Source organism: Polyodon spathula, chromosome 1 (assembly GCF_017654505.1).
Source record: "Polyodon spathula isolate WHYD16114869_AA chromosome 1, ASM1765450v1, whole genome shotgun sequence".
NCBI lineage: Eukaryota > Metazoa > Chordata > Actinopteri > Acipenseriformes > Polyodontidae > Polyodon > Polyodon spathula.
The window spans coordinates 73823412-73839712 of record NC_054534.1 but is presented as its reverse complement, the minus strand read 5'-3'; the positions used below and the strand labels follow the sequence as shown (position 1 = coordinate 73839712).

Genomic DNA, 16301 nt, shown 5'->3' with positions numbered 1-16301 from the left:
TACAGCAAGAAGGCTGATAAGCAGAGAGATGAACATTGGGATTAGTAGTCCTGCGACAACAGTAAGGTACACCTCATTTAATGTAGTCTAGCTGAAAACTGTGGTGCTACCTGTTAAGTATTGTTTAAGTATTTATTTTAATAACAATTTATGTGATACTAAAAAAATGTCCTCAAAGATTAAGTAGTGGGGATCCGAAAAATATAGTGTTACACCTCCCCATGTGTTGCTACAACTGTTTACATAACGTACCTTTGTTTTTTCTTTTCATTGTTAACATCCTGACAACTTCAAGCTATACGTTTTTAAAACTGGATAACGGAATGGCTTGAAGTGTGTGTGGCTTTTTACATTTAGCAATTAGGTGGGAAACTTCATTGGAAGCCATTAGTGCTTTTGCAGGGATTGTTGTTTGTTTGCTCATAAAATCCCATTGACCATTGATTTCTCTTTCTTTCCTCTGAAAATACTCTGCTGGCTTATCGGCTTGCGCAGTATGTTTGGCATGCAGTTGCCTCTTCAGTTTCACTGGTTTCATGCTATCTTGTGCAAGCATTTCTAAATATAAAACACACTGTGGGTACTGCTCATTTTCAGTCATTCAGTAGGTGAAGCCATATTGTTTGTACTCCTCTTGATATTTCCTCCGCTTAAGTTTATGTTGTGTTGCAGCCTTTTTTTTTTTTTTTTTGCACTTCACTGCTTGTGTGGCTTGCGTCTCAATAACTCCTGCTGGTGCTTCAGTTGAATCAGTTTCACTGGCTTGTTTGTCTCTCACTTCTACTGTGTTTTTTTTTTCTTTAGCACGAACAACCAACACTCCATCATGATAAGAGCTAAATAAAACATTTTAAAAATGACCAACGTTAACTCTATACCAACAACTTGCATACAGATGGCAACATACGTCTCATATACAAGCTCTGACTTTGTACAATGCTACAAGTAATTAAAAGGAACCAGTGAAATGTGCAACGCCATCTAGAGGCTTTGATATGTCTGGTGGCATTATGTTATACAGTGCTGTATATAGGTAAAGATGTGTTTGGTAATGTTTTTCCTGGACATTTTCAGGCCCCCCAGGATTAAGTTACATTTTTTTTTTTTTTTTTTTTTTTAATAAAAACGTATTCTCATTTTGTATTCTCATTTCTGTATTGTGGGTGTTGTCAAGTGATTGAAAATGAGACATTTTGTGTTTGAATCGAAAGTGATGGTCTCGGAGTCGAATGGGTCAAAGTTCAAGTATATTTTCCTCTAGAGGAATTGTCACTTTTTGATGTCACTATTGTGGTATTATGCCTTTTTTTTTTTTTTTTCGAATGACTCAGGATACAAGTGTAGCCTTCATCCATATATTTTTTTTTTAATATATATATATATATATATATATATATATATATATATATATATGAGTAAGTACATACACTGCTTTAGAGTATTAAATCATTGTGCAGGGGAGTGCAATTTAGTCAGTTCAGGAGATCAAAACAAACACCCCATATATGTAGAAATATATTTTTGTTAAACAGAATGCAAAGACAATGAATACATGTGATAGAGACAGACAACAGAGTGTGATTTATGATGATGTTAAATATTTGGCCTCTTGCCCATTGGACTTAGTGAGATCCCCGCTCAAGTCTGCCGTCAAGAAGGGGAAGGTGGAGGGAGATTGATTCTAGTACAAACAAACCTGGCTTAGCACTGGGGCTGTCCTTCCTCCAGAACTATGCTTAACAAGGATAATGTAAAGTCACATGCAAGCTTACAATCAAATGTTAGTGAACTGCTTGTGTGTCAATAAGGACAAAACTCAAACAACTAAACTAAATTTGAGTTACTTTATATCTGTTTTAGATAAAAGCAGAGCACGCCAGTTTGTGTTGCAAGCTATTTATGTTATGTTTGTTAGTGCTATCCAGAAACCCAAGTATAGAATATGAAGAGAAATGCCCTGATTAAAATTTTTTTTTTTTTAAATCTGCCTGTGAAAGGGCCCAAATTTCAAAGGAGGGCTTCTGATTGTTGCTAATTTTGGTATGCAGCAAATGGTAAAGAGATGAAATGCTTTAAATTACTGTGGTTTAACAAGAACAAAAGCCAATTAGCTACACATTTCTCAAGATAAATGTTTATTTTGAACTAAAACATTCTTAATAAGTCATCCCGGTGGAACCTATAACTAATGATGGTGAGGTAACCAGACTCAAAGGAGTCTGTTTTTGAAAGTGAACATAGTAAAGTATATTTCAAACCGTTCATTATGCAGTCTAATTTATTCTGAATTGCATTATCGCTGTATGTGGGTTTGAATGTGATTTTCTAAGTGCCACAGCGCCAGTTTTATGGTTGTTGGTAAACCTAATTTAGACACTGTTTCATACCCATTAATTACTCCCGAGATAGACTTCTGCCAAGTTAAAGCTACTATCTCCTTAGTTCTGGTTGTCTTATTGCAGGAATGACTAGGACCCCCTGTTCAGCACACTCTTGATACCACCTTGGAGAAATTAGCTTCCATTTTAAATTAGGTTACCAGGAGTGGATGCAAACTTTGTACTGCTACAACCTGGCACATTTGTTTTCTACTTGAATAGACCATAGAAAGGTCTCCAACTAATTATTTAAAAAAAAAAAGAAATAAGATTAGTTGTCAAGCATTATCTAACTATTTAAAAATAGTCATTCAGCATGTAACTTTAGGGTTTTTTTTTTGTTTTTTGTAATGTATTCAAATTATTGGCTTGTTTTAAGGATGGTAATACAGGATAGCATTAATGCAGGCAGACATGGTTGCCTTCAGTACAAACCAATCACTATACTGCCTGGGCTCAAAACAAGTGCGCTGTGGTGTTCCAGCTTCAGCTTTTTCCTACCTGAAAGTTAACTTGGTAAGGCTATTTCCAGAGCTGACTAATCTGCTTTATTCAATTCTTTCTCAAGTGACAAGAAAAGTTACCTGTCTGATCCGTAGGCCTCAATCACAATTCACCCGTCTCCTGGACCATAGACACAGCTCAGTGAAGTCAAAGATGGAGCTTCAGAGCATAAAAAGACCTTTATTCCAGCAACTGCTAAAGCTGCAATTTAAGTCTGACCTTTTCAAAGCTTGCATGCCCCTTGTTATTAGTGCTTTCACTTCTGTGAAGTATGCGATGTGCAAGGACAAGTGGCTAGGAAACAAGGACTATATCTCCCTCCAGAAATATTCTTGGGGGTTTAAATTGTGTAATTTAGTTATTTGTGGTTTTGTAAGTTTTAAGGTTATATCCTAAAAAAGTAATATTTTTAGCAGTATTTTTCACTCACATACTTGTGGTCAATTTGAGACCCTGCAGCTGAGTCAGATATTTAATTCCTTAATCTTATTTTTTTTATTTTTTATTTTTTTTAAAGAAGGCTAAGGTGCTATGTGAGAAGTGAATTAAACTATTTGGTATCCTATATTTTTAAACTGATAATAATGTATTATTCTTTCACTGGAATTCATTTGCACAGCTTTATTCAGACCCAGGCTTTTATTGTGATACCTAAAGAACATTTGACTATTTTGGGCACTTGCATAACCCACCGACTAACTCATTTCAATCTTGATAAATTGGTAAATGCAGATGTTCATTATGTTGTATTCAAGCATGTTGTTGAAATTAAAACTGTAAATGTAGTGGCAACAACCAGACGCTGAGTGTGTATCTTAAGCAAAATAAGGGCCAACCTGCTCTGCAAGACTTTCCTGCCATTTATCACCTGAGAGTTTTTTTTCCCGAACAGTATTAATAAAATGTGGATCTTTTCTCTCGCAGTCCATTGATCCAGGCCAGCAGTTTACATGGGAGCACTCCAACCTGGAAGTTAACAAACCAAAGAATAGATACGCAAATGTGATTGCATATGACCATTCCCGGGTACTGCTTTTTGCTATTGAAGGTAAGAAACGTATGATACAGCAAATCATAATAATATTTCAGAAGGAAAGAAAGTTAAAACTTGCAGGAAACTAAAGCCTGACTCAGGCAGGACTAAGAATCAGGTGTCCTCAGACTTGGACAAAAGCAGAGGACACTGAGTAACCTCCCAGACGTGGACTAGTTTTCATCAAGGAAAGTCGGTAAATTAAAAATGAAGTGTGATGTGACCAGAGAGAGCGCTTTTGTGCATGATTTCACTGAACCTGATGTAAATAATGTTTACTAATGGGCACAGTTCTGGTCATTTTTGTTTATCCAGTTAGAAAATAAAAAGGCTTTTTTTTTATTCTGGACAGCCTATCCAGTATATACATCAATAACAAGTGCTTCAAGAATATAATGCATTAGTTTAATTAAAATCCTCATCATACATTGTCACGAGTGGCTCTGTTGTTATAATTTACATTTACAGCAGTATACATTAGAACTGTTTGAAATATCTCAGATTGGTCGACCAGTTTTGGGTTTATGCATATTCATTTGGAATGTTTTGGTGTGCATTTCAAGGTTACATTTATTAAAGCCAACACATAATCTCACTCCCTACATTAAATTGGAATTCCTAAATAAAGCTGCCAGGAGCTTAATATAATATGAGTTAACCTAGTCATTTAATTCTGAGTTAAAATATCTTGAGTAATAAACATAGTTGACGTAATGCTATTTTTCATTTGAGCCTACCAAAGAAAGTAATAAAATATTAAAATATTTTATACATCTAGGTATTAAGGTATTTATAAGATTAAAAGATTCTGTCTGGCATTGCAAATGTGTGAAAAAATATGTTTGTTTCCAAAGAAACAAATTGTCATAATGGCTTTCCAGTCCAGAATCAGTGCACTTGGCCTTTTGTTTTAATTTCAAAACATACTGTATAGTTTAAATACAGTGCATGGCCATTGGTAGTGAAAACATATACAGTTCCAGTATGAGCCAGAGAAAGTACAGAAAACTAACACATTTTTTGCAGAAGACCAGATTAAATAGTTCTTTAGTAGTCTGCGATTAGTTATGTTGTGAACCATGTAGATTTTCAGTAGAATGTTTCCCAAAAAGAAAATCTGTCCAAACCAGATAACTCTAATAAAAAGAGACAATCAATTTCTAAAAGGAATTGCTGGCATAGAACTCTTTAAAACTATTAGATAAATGTTAACATACAGTAACTATAGCAAGTCATTTTTATAAATTAAGGCTACGATTTTGGTGCGGAGGTCACTGGAATCATGAAAATCATGAATTTGAAAAAAGTCAGTGAAATCTTGAAAATGGATGTAAAAACACTCAATTAGGCGCTTCTTTTACTTCCTTTAAAACATGCAGTATCATGGACTGAAAATTTAAATCTGCGAGTATCTGTAAATTGGTTGGTTGTTTCATGCAGCATTTATGTGTAGCTATATAGGTCAGCGATTGAGACAGCTGAACGAGCAAGCATCGATGACAGCTAAAAGGCAAAACAGTTGAGAGTGAGCTCTTCTGAAAAGACAGAAGAACAAATGCATCTGAGAACAGAAGTTTACCAACTTACAGAGGCTTTCTTTACAACATGCGGTTTGTTTCAGAATCGTGGAAAACTGTTAAAACCTTCTTCATACCATGTAAGACGCAGACAGCTAAAAGCTGTGCAGCTTCACTATATGCTGTTTGTTGTGATGCAGCTGTTTTGACTGCGCAAAGTGGTCACAGCTGTTCATATAAATACAATACTTTAAATACAAACTGCATTCGCGTAATTGGATACATTTGCATTTAAGCTGATGTGCTGAGAAGATTTTAAAAAATCAAAAGCGATGTCACTGCTCTGTCCTCTAAACCAAGAGAGAGCTCAAAAGGGAGAATTTCAAACATTATTTACAGAGATGGGGGTATGTGACAGTGAGATATTTTTGGTATTTTAGAATGACAGGTGAAAGATTTGACAATCTGTTAAGGCTGTACGCCTTTCCAAAAAAGATGCATGTTTCAAGATTGTAGATTGTAGACCCTCAACCAGAAATGATGCCCGAGTCTGAAGTATGTACTATAAATTTTGTACTCTAAAGTAACTTTTGAACTTCCCTGTAGTCAAAAAACAATAGTCATTATATTATTGGTTTTGGTGTACTGTTTAAAAGCTCTTGTGTGTGTTGATGTAGCTAAACCTACATTATTTGCTGAACTTTCCATTAATCCTTTTTTTTTTGTGCTGCACCTCGCCCGTTAAATGTACTCAAAATTACCGTGCCAATGCATAGTCCCGCTCTTGTGTGATGGTATTTCTTGTTATATGTATATATTATTAGCTGTTTCTACCCGGCATTTCCAAATACAAATAGTACATAAACAATAATAAAAGTAAAACAAATATATACATTAGGGGTCAGACCAAATCAAAGTTAACACTTAGCAAACAAGGACACAAAAGCATTTCTGGTAATAAAACACAAGAAAAATTCCAAGTGAAATCTTATGGAGCCAGGACAAGCCCTTTTCACCCTTCAAAAAGCAGCTATCGCTTTTGTTAAGTACAAGTGGGTTGAGAAGGGGAAGTGGTTTGCTATCGCCCGACCAGATCTACTCAATTCCAGCTATAAATCACATCTCAGGACTTTCACAGGACCAGATTTTATAGTCAACTTCGAAGTTGTCAAACACTAAACATCCTGATATTTGCTACAACTAAAAAAACACTCCACTGACCTCATATATCGAACAATTGCACATAACACTGAATAATTTAAAATGAATAATTTGCAGTATCAAATATTATTATATGTATTATTATCATAATATAAGCTGTGTTTGTTGCACGCTTAAACGAAACACGCACAAGACCCGTTTTGTTCTTTAGTCTACTTTTTTTTTTTTTTTTTTTTTGGCCACAGTTCGAGTTACAACCAATAAACTCTTTTCTTCTCATTGAGAGCTTTGCGTGGAGCAGTGTCTCTTTCAGTGATGGAAAAGCTTTTTAGATATATTCTCTTTTATTTCTTATCTTTGTAGCAAGCTACAACTACGGTACATTTTTATTTAAGTCCATGGACATACTCGCACCAACTTCTGTTCAAATCATTCATTTCTTAAAGGCACAGTGCTCCATTGTATTTGCTCATTTGCTCCTTTTTTTCTGTTGTTAAATAGCTTTAATTTATAAGTGGAACTTTTTCTGAAGCTTCTGAGATAAAAGGGTTAATGAAGAGAGGTATTTGGAAAAGACGAAACAACAGTAACAATTTTTAAGGGAAAACAGAATATAATATGTGTTATTGAGCTGCCTTGGGTTACATACATTGTATAACATGTGCCTCTTGTATACTACTCCAGTATTATTTTACTATACAGAGTACTAATATCACTTTACTAAAATTTGTGAAAAGGTGTTAATATTTTCCAAAAAGACCTCTGAATGTATGGCTGGGTGTTTGAAGCATGGAAACAAATTGTAACTTATAATTATAGAGAATTCCACCTATGTCTATTCAGTGCTAATAGTCAAAAAGGTGTCTCTTTCTCTAAATGCCATTCAGCGGTATAAGGGTTACAATTAACTTTTCACCGTTGTTCTTTGGGCAGACTGGGGTTTAAAAAATGTGTGAGATTGTGCATGGAAGGAAGTGCTTAATTTACGTAATTTAATGGTATTTTGCTGAATCGTTTCGAAGCCTGTTATGCCTAGTCATTTTTTTCCAGTGTTATGCCTTACAAACATCTTAAACATTTAAAGCCCTTTTTTCCCACCAGTATTGTATTTTAAAAATTATTATTAATGTATCTTTCACCCTAGCATCAGTCATAATTGGCTAATTTTGATGTCAATATTTGTCTTCACATCTTAAAAGACATGCCTTTACGGTCTTATTCATTGCCAAGCATATTTAGCAACAATGCTGTAAATTTAAAAAGCGTACATCCTTTGGTTTTCTCATGAAATCAGTTACCTGCAAAAGGGAACATTAGAGCTCAGGCAGTGGGCAGACGTGCAGCCCATGCAGATGAGACTTATCTCTGCAGACCATGTGTGAACGCTGCTCACAGCTGCCAGTCCTGCAGCATTGACTTGCTGACAGCCTGACTTCTCACAAGATTGAAAAGGACCAACTGCTTTCATTTTAAAAGAAGCCAAAAACACACACACACACACACACACACACACACTGGCAAACACGGGTTCTTCAGAATTAATTTATTTTCCAAAACGAAGTAACACAAATGAAATTTATTCATTTGGTGGAACCTTGATTTTGAAACAGGAAGATTTTTTTAGGGTTTCTTCTCCTACTGGAATGTGCTTCAGACCGCTCCTAAAAGCAACAGTTGTGACAGGCTGTCTTTATATTTTGCTTGTAGAAACATTGGAAAACATTAGCTTTTGGCAGACACATATATATCTTAAGCCGTTGTTATGGTTTGAAAGAAGACCCCTGGAGGTGGAGCAGAGGCAGAGGGCAGTGTTGGTCATTTGAGAGAAGGTGGTCCATCACCACTCTTAAATGTCATATATATAAAAATAATGTGGTTTTTTTTTGTTGTTGTTGTTTAAAATTTTTATAGAAAACTTCCAGAAAGCTGAAAGATATGATTGACTGTACAAGTAGAGTAATGTACTCTGGTGCTTGTTGAAAATGAGATTGCTTGTAAGATTGAAGTACTTGCTAAAGGCATGTCTGAACCCACCAGCTATCTGGATTAGTGACTTTAGAGACCATAAAGTTCAAGAGAAAATCAACAAGTTAAGATGGACTATGTGCCTTAAATTAAATCCTAGAAACACAGTTTCTGTTTGCCTTAAGGAAGCATGAGCTCTAGTATACGTCAACTGTGGGTTTAAAAATTAATTTCTAACAGAGTACAATACCATATGGATTTATAAAGCACCTTCTGTAAAACATCCCAAAATTCTGTATATAAAATAAATAAAGTAAAATGCCTTGTGAAACAGGTAGATTTTTAATCTGAATTTCTCAATTTGCTGAGCCTTCGGGATGGTCTGGAATGTATTCAGACAGCATGTCTGAAAGTTACTGATGAGCTAGTCCATGAAGGATCTTGTAGGTCAACAACAGGAATTTAAAATCAATCCAAAACTAAACAGGCAGCCAAAGAAGGCTTCTCAAGACCGGTGGAAATTCCGTCTCGACTAGTCTGTCAAGACTAATCGAGGATTTTGGTCTAGTGATCAGCGAGTTACAATAATCCAGTCACTAAAAAAGAAACATGTAAACCAGAGTTTCAGCAGAGCCTTGGTCTAAAACATTTCTTAGCCTACATATATTCAATTATATATGGCAACTATATATTCTGGAACATATTCTTTAGCTATACCCATGATATAGAGTTAGAGTTAGGGTTAGGGTAAGAACATATTCTTTAGATATATCCATCATATAGAGTGGTACATTTTGAAATACTAAAATATATTTTAAAGATTCAATGACTAGTGTTTAGATGGTAAGACATTGAGCAAGTCCTATTGTTGAAACTTTGTCATTGAATATATGTGTGTGTGTGTGTGTGTGTGTGTGTGTACTGTATATATTTCTTTTTCACATTATGAACATTTCCTTTTTTGTAGGTATTCCTGGCAGTGATTATGTGAATTCCAACTACATTGATGGCTACAGAAAGCAGAATGCCTACATTGCAACACAAGGCCCCCTCCCAGAGACATTTGGTGACATTTGGAGAATGATTTGGGAGCAACGTAGTGCCAACGTTGTAATGATGACTAAGCTGGAAGAAAGATCAAGGGTATGTTAATAATCATTCCATACTTCATTTGGAATTAGTTTTGTCTTGAAAAGCAAAGGAAAAGATTAAGGGGAAATGAATGAGACTATTGACTATCAGCTTTTGGAGAGTAGTATTTCAGACAGCCATTCTTTCACATGAAGCGACTAGCTGGCATCTTTTATTCAACCCGTGTTCTACAACAGTAACAGCACTTTCATGTCAGATTATGCTGATGAAATAAAAGGTGCTTAAAATGTGCATTTAATATGGAAACATAAATTATGAATAAATAAAACAAAGAATGCACTGTTTGGTAAACATTAATACTCTGCATTTGTGAAAAACAAAAAAATAAATGAATCATTTAATCTTTAGACAGTACCAACCAAACTGATTTCTTGGATTATAGATTTGGATTATCAAAAGCATTCAGACTTGTATTTGTGTAGTGAATGTGTATTCACTTTATTAAAACTAATTTTCACTAACAGAGAACACACAAAAAATACCTGTACAATGCAGTCGTGTATTTTTTTTATTTTTTGTATGCCATGTCGACACACATAAACTGCACAACTTGCTTTTTTCTACTGGGAATCACTGCGGACCAGGGATTATGCAGCACATGCTGTGCACAGCATGCCTAATCATGCGAGATGTGATCAAATTCAAAAACAGCTTTGTTGGCTGTACACCTCATTGAACTTGATACAGTATCGCATTACAGTATTTTAGTATGGTTAGTATAGGAATGATTTTGTCCCTGTGGTTTTGATAACTGTATGCGTTTGATTCTTATATCAGCGATTCTTATAAACGGAGTGCACTCTGTGTGTGTGTGTGTGTGTGTGTGTGTGTGTGTGTGTGTGTGTGTGTGTGTGTGTGTATATATATATACATACATACGCACGTGCACACACACACACACACACACACAGTATTGAAATAGGTAAAATGAAGACGGAACAGAATGCATTGTACAGATGACGTTTACATCTAACAAAAACAATATTATTTTGATTCTTGCACCCTTGCATGTGTAGACGTTTTCCTTCGGGCACCCTCTGCTGCAGCAAACCGCAGTTCAACTCCAGCCATTTGTTTGAACACTGTCATACGACTCTCGCTATTTATAATGCTAGAGATCTCGCTAAGAAGACACAACAGATATTTCAATTGGTATGTTGCGGCTGTCTTCATTAACATATTTGCTCTCAGTACATACGACTAAATGTTTACTTTGCTAAGTGTCACAACGAAACTGCAAATTGCGGTATGTTTGCGCTGCGACTGGCCCATCTTAGTACACCTACCCCCCATGTATTATAATTAAGGCTGTATTTTTTTCACGGTTATCAGAGATTTCATGATTTCTGTGAAATGTACCCATTGCCGTGTAATATGTAGTTGCCCGTGAAAATTCACATTTCTGAAAGAGTAGTGTAAATACACTTATTTTCTGTCAATTAAATATAGCACATGTTTGCCTGATTGACGCACTACCTTTTACACTGTATTTAGAAAGGTGGACATAAAGAAAACCAAAATATTCTACAAATTAGGATTCACTGTTTTTTAGGTAAGCATTTACATATCTAGGAACATCTGTTGTATAATAATATGATACATTTTAAATGTGGCCATTATTTTTTTCTGCTTGTATAAATATTTTAAATTTAATTTTTATAATGCAAAATATTGTTAAATAAGCCATTTTTTACCAAGAAAAAAATGCAGCCTTTATTTTAACAGAAAATATACACCAACACTATGTATAAGGCTGTAATTCTAGCTTGGGTTTCTCCATCTAGTGCTCTCAATAGAATTACAGTCATATTATTATTATTATTATTATTATTATTATTATTATTATTATTATTACAAACAATTCAGTTATTGGCCATACTAACACCACAATGCTTTTCATTTGCTAGTGTTCTCTCATGAGATTGTGGTATACATAACAATCGTTTAAGGGAGCTGACAGTTGTCATGTTAGGTCACTGTGTTCTTACAACATTAAGAGACATTTGGAAAATAAGTGTGTCCTCAGGGCGTAAGTTCAGTGGTACTTCTTGCCATTGGTCTTGTAATCCAGATGACCCAGTTATTAGCTGTGTTTTCTTTTTATACCTCTGCCTCCTGTGGCTGAGAGGTAGAAGTTGACCTGCAGGTTCTGATTTAAGGGTCAATCCCTGCTGTCACAATATCAACAACCCCATCCATCATCCATGATTTATACCGTTTTCTTGACTGCCATTGTAAATATTAAGAATTAAGAATATGTGCAGACTGTGGTCTTAGAGTTCTTTTAAATAAATAAAAACATACTTGTGTGTCTTTTATATGTATATATAATTTATTTTAATGTAACTTATTAACTTTTTTATTTCCACTGGGTAACAAAGCAATAATACTGTAATGGAACAGTATGTTATTGATGATTCACTGGGCAACAACACTATATAATCATAATAAGCTTCTATAATGTGACTGGAAAAGTGCAGTTAAGTTTGTAATTATAGACTCGCTTAGGTCTATAAATATTACTGTATGTATGAGTGAATGTTGTAAGCTGATCTCTTAAATTATGAAGCTGCCAAAATGAGTGAAATAACCAGTTATTGTCATATATACAGCCTGGATGTATTCATGTTGTGTTTAAAGAAGCAGTGCTTTGCTTTAAACACAACAGGGTTGTGCAGTAGGATATGTAAATAAGATGCTGTTTTTTAGAAGGAGATGCATATTAAGAAATTTAGAACTTTACATTATTACTCTTTCCTCCTTTCTTTTCAGAATGATGTAATCCAATTTTCTGTTGCAGGTTAAGTGTGACCAGTACTGGCCCACAAGAGGAACCGAAACCTATGGTTTGATCCAAGTAACCTTACTGGATACGGTGGAACTGGCAACCTACTGTGTTAGGACATTTGCACTTTATAAGGTGAGGTTTAGGTGTAGCATTATGAAACTAGTACCTGATGATAGAGCAAGCTAACAAGACAGTTAAGAAGCTAGCAAGGCAGTGTCCCTAGTATTTCCTCTGAACACCTTTCTTCTTGACTGTGTGAACTGTGTAGATCTCAAATCTGAGAATTAATCTGTTCATAATATTGTGGTGTTAGTCTGACAGTGCATATATATTTTTAACAATGCACTTGTTATAATAAACAACCAATAGCCTTACATACACTTGTTAGTGTTACATTAATCCATATTATTTTAGTCCTTGCATTTGACTGACCAATATTTACTGTGGCCAAGTCAAGCCAACTGAATCTGATTGTTATCCAGTGCCACTGGTCTCACCATTACCAAGATTACAGTATTTTTTTTTTTTTTTATTTATTATTATTATTTAAATACAGTAAAGTTTAAGTATGAACTAAACCCACAACACTCATTTGACCGTGATTACCCCCTGAATCAAATGTAGACCATTTTAAAATTCATAAATAAAATAAATGTAAAAGCTAAGACTCCCTGTAACACATTATTAAGGCATGAGATGTTATAATTGTGGATACATATATCATGTAGTCATATATGTATGTGTGTGTGTGTTTTTATGACAGAATGGTTCTAGTGAAAAGAGAGAAGTGCGACAATTCCAGTTTACAGCCTGGCCAGACCATGGTGTCCCTGAACATCCCACTCCATTCCTAGCCTTTTTACGTCGTGTCAAAGCCTGTAATCCACCAGATGCTGGACCAATGGTTGTACACTGCAGGTAAGCACTCGCTCTTAACTTATCCTAAGACCTTTATTTGACCCTAGAGTATTTTTTTTTTTTTAAATGTTTTACTTCCTAAGACATCATGTTTTTAATACTGTCATGCTATTGGACTACATTGACATTCAGATGTGAGGTGAGGCATATTTCAACATGCTAAAAAGTTGGGGTGTGCAGACCTATTCATGCTTGTACGGGTACCTGTGGTAAAACTGGGAATTGTGTAAAATGAATTTCTGGCACTCAGGGAGTGAACAGACACTTTTATATTTTTCAGTCGTCTTTGGAACTGTTACCCATTACTACTTTTTACTTGGCCCACCCCTGTTTTGATTTAGAACAACATGTTGTGCATTGGTCGACTTGTATTGACATGATTCTCATTAAAACAAACAAACAAATTAATGGTAGCTATGATGCTAGCTATAGCAAGAGGATGGTTACAAGTTGCAATTCTTTCTGGGGATAACACTGACATACTAGTACTACACCTACTACTTTGTGTGTGATTGATGGGCGGATTGATGAAGTCCTGAACTTAAATTGAGACCTCCTATAAATGTTGTGGATGCAAAAGATCCCAAGGTATTTGTTGGCGAACAGTAAGAGGAGTATCAATGTGTGTGTGCTAGGGTAGCTAGTAAGCACTGACCTTCCCCAGAATAAATATCACAAGTAAATAAAGCAATTAACACAACCTGCATAGAAAATATATAGTTTGATTACCCACATGGAGAAATGTGGAACACAGCAAACAGAGAGAGAGGCAGCCTCCTGCCATTATGTCCAGCAAATTGCTGATATAGCTGCAGAAAATATATGCAGTCTTTTAGAGATAGATAGTAAACTTGGTTTGGAAACTGTAAAAAATAAAAATGGATTACCAAGGAATTAGATTGCCACATGCCACAACTTAATTACACCTTGTAGCAGAATACATTTAAATTGAGATTTGAGTGCACAGAATTCAAGAATTAATGCTGTTCTGCAGATAGACATTAATTCCATACCAAAACAAATAAAACAATGTGAAGCAGAAATTACTGTAGATCTGGATAAACTTTTTATTTTCTTTAATATGCCTGCTGTTTCAAGTGATTTTGCTCCCTAGCTCTTTGTTTCAATGATGTTACCTAAGTCGGGTGTGAGTAATTATTTTTATTTATGCTGTGAATAACAAATAGTTTGCTGATATTATTATTTTTTTTTCTTCTATGCATGACCCATGTTGCCTGACGGTGCATTTGTTTGTGCTAGGAAAAATTAAGTTGACCCACAGCTGACCAAAATGGTCCGCTATTGAAGTAGTATTGATTGTACTTTTCTATTGTTAATATTGTTCAGTCACACCTTGATAGAGACCTGAATTCTGATTCGGTTTGTGGTGTCTGCATTAACCTCTTATAGAGCATTGCAGGAGCACTATACACTAATGAAATTAAGGTGACCTTAAGGAATTCTAAATTTAATGGTATGTGTTTGTCATGCAATGTGTTTGGTGATGTCTAAATTGAATTTGAAATAGAAAAAGGAAATAACACAGGTCAGTGTTGTTTTTTTTGTTTTGCTTTTTTTAGGAATGTGCAAAAATAACATTGTTTAAATAATGTTAAGAAACTAAAGAAATAAAGTCAGAAACTAAAGAAAAAAAAGAAACATCTTACAGATAGAAATCATACCTTCTATAGCGGACATTACCTGGTAATTCTATTAACCATAGCGGGAATTAAGTTCTTTAGTGTTTACCAAAAAGACAATGACCTCTGTGATTATTACTTAAATTGTCATGTTATACAATAAAATTCTGTTTCAGTTAACACAGTTTTGTGTAATGAGTAATCAGTAGTGAGACCATACAAATACACTTGGATGACTACCTGTATATAATGCATTTTGTACTTGGTGTGTATTGAATAAACAGATAAGAATGATGGAGCCTCTGGAAGATTTCAAAGTAGTTGAAGATAGTTAACTAGTTTGCACATTGTCTTGGGTTTCTTAACAGCTGTTGTGGCTATATAAGTTGATGTTGTTAGGATCTCCCATGGGATCTCACTTCATGTATTCAAAGGTGTACATTACTTAGATGGGAAAATAAAACAGCTTTGAAGAAAAATAAAATGCTTATGTTTGAGTGTAATTGTATTTTGTATTTTGGGCTTTGGGTTTGTTGTAACAGCTATAGAATTATGTACCAGTGGTGGCTGGTGTCCAAAGAAAATAAGGACGTAGAAAAAAAGGCAGAGGGTTCCTTTAAGTCCCCAGCAGCAGTAGAATAGTATTATTGTATTCTGACTGACAACGCTTTTCATATCATCTTAACGTTTTACCACAATTTGTTTGTTAAGTGCATTTTATTCCTGTAGCCAACAGAGAAAACACTAGCCCATCATCACTTATTCTAATAAACGTACCTGTTACACACATCATATGTTTAAAAATGCACTGTATACAGCATTTAAATGTCAAGGCCACACTAACATACTTTGCATAAAACATTTTCTAAACAGAGTTTGTAAAGCAGAAGAAAGGCAGACAAAAATCATCAAACCCAACATGCACTCGTTATCACATAAGTAATAGACTGTACCCCCCCCTCCCCCAAGAATAAATCTGTATGTGTTACACTCCACTGTTAAACAAGCACTTTCTTCTTTTTGTTATTGCTTTGATGGAGGCGCTTTTCATTTGCTGGGCCCAACTTTATTTAATATAGGTCTCAGAAACATCAACACTATGCTTCCCTTGAATAATGAGTGCTGTACAAAAATGAAGGGTGTAGATAACGCCAGTCTTTTACGTTCCATTGGTTCCCGCATTATACTCAAAATCATACACATCAATGTGCTTCTGCAGTATGACTGGATGTCAATAAACTGAGA

The 16301-nt window shown here is 35.0% G+C and overlaps 1 protein-coding gene across 17 annotated transcripts in view; it reads left to right on the top strand.

Moving 5' to 3' along the window:
- Nucleotides 1-16301, top strand: part of LOC121322204 (receptor-type tyrosine-protein phosphatase delta-like) — a 229126-nt gene that overhangs the window by 195520 nt on the left and 17305 nt on the right. For all 17 annotated transcript variants that reach the window (XM_041261838.1, XM_041261829.1, XM_041261820.1 and 14 more), the window contains 4 exons: nt 3807-3930; nt 9526-9701; nt 12511-12630; nt 13262-13416. In XM_041261838.1, the coding sequence (XP_041117772.1) occupies nt 3807-3930; nt 9526-9701; nt 12511-12630; nt 13262-13416 (575 nt within the window). The remainder of the gene's footprint in view (nt 1-3806; nt 3931-9525; nt 9702-12510; nt 12631-13261; nt 13417-16301) is intronic.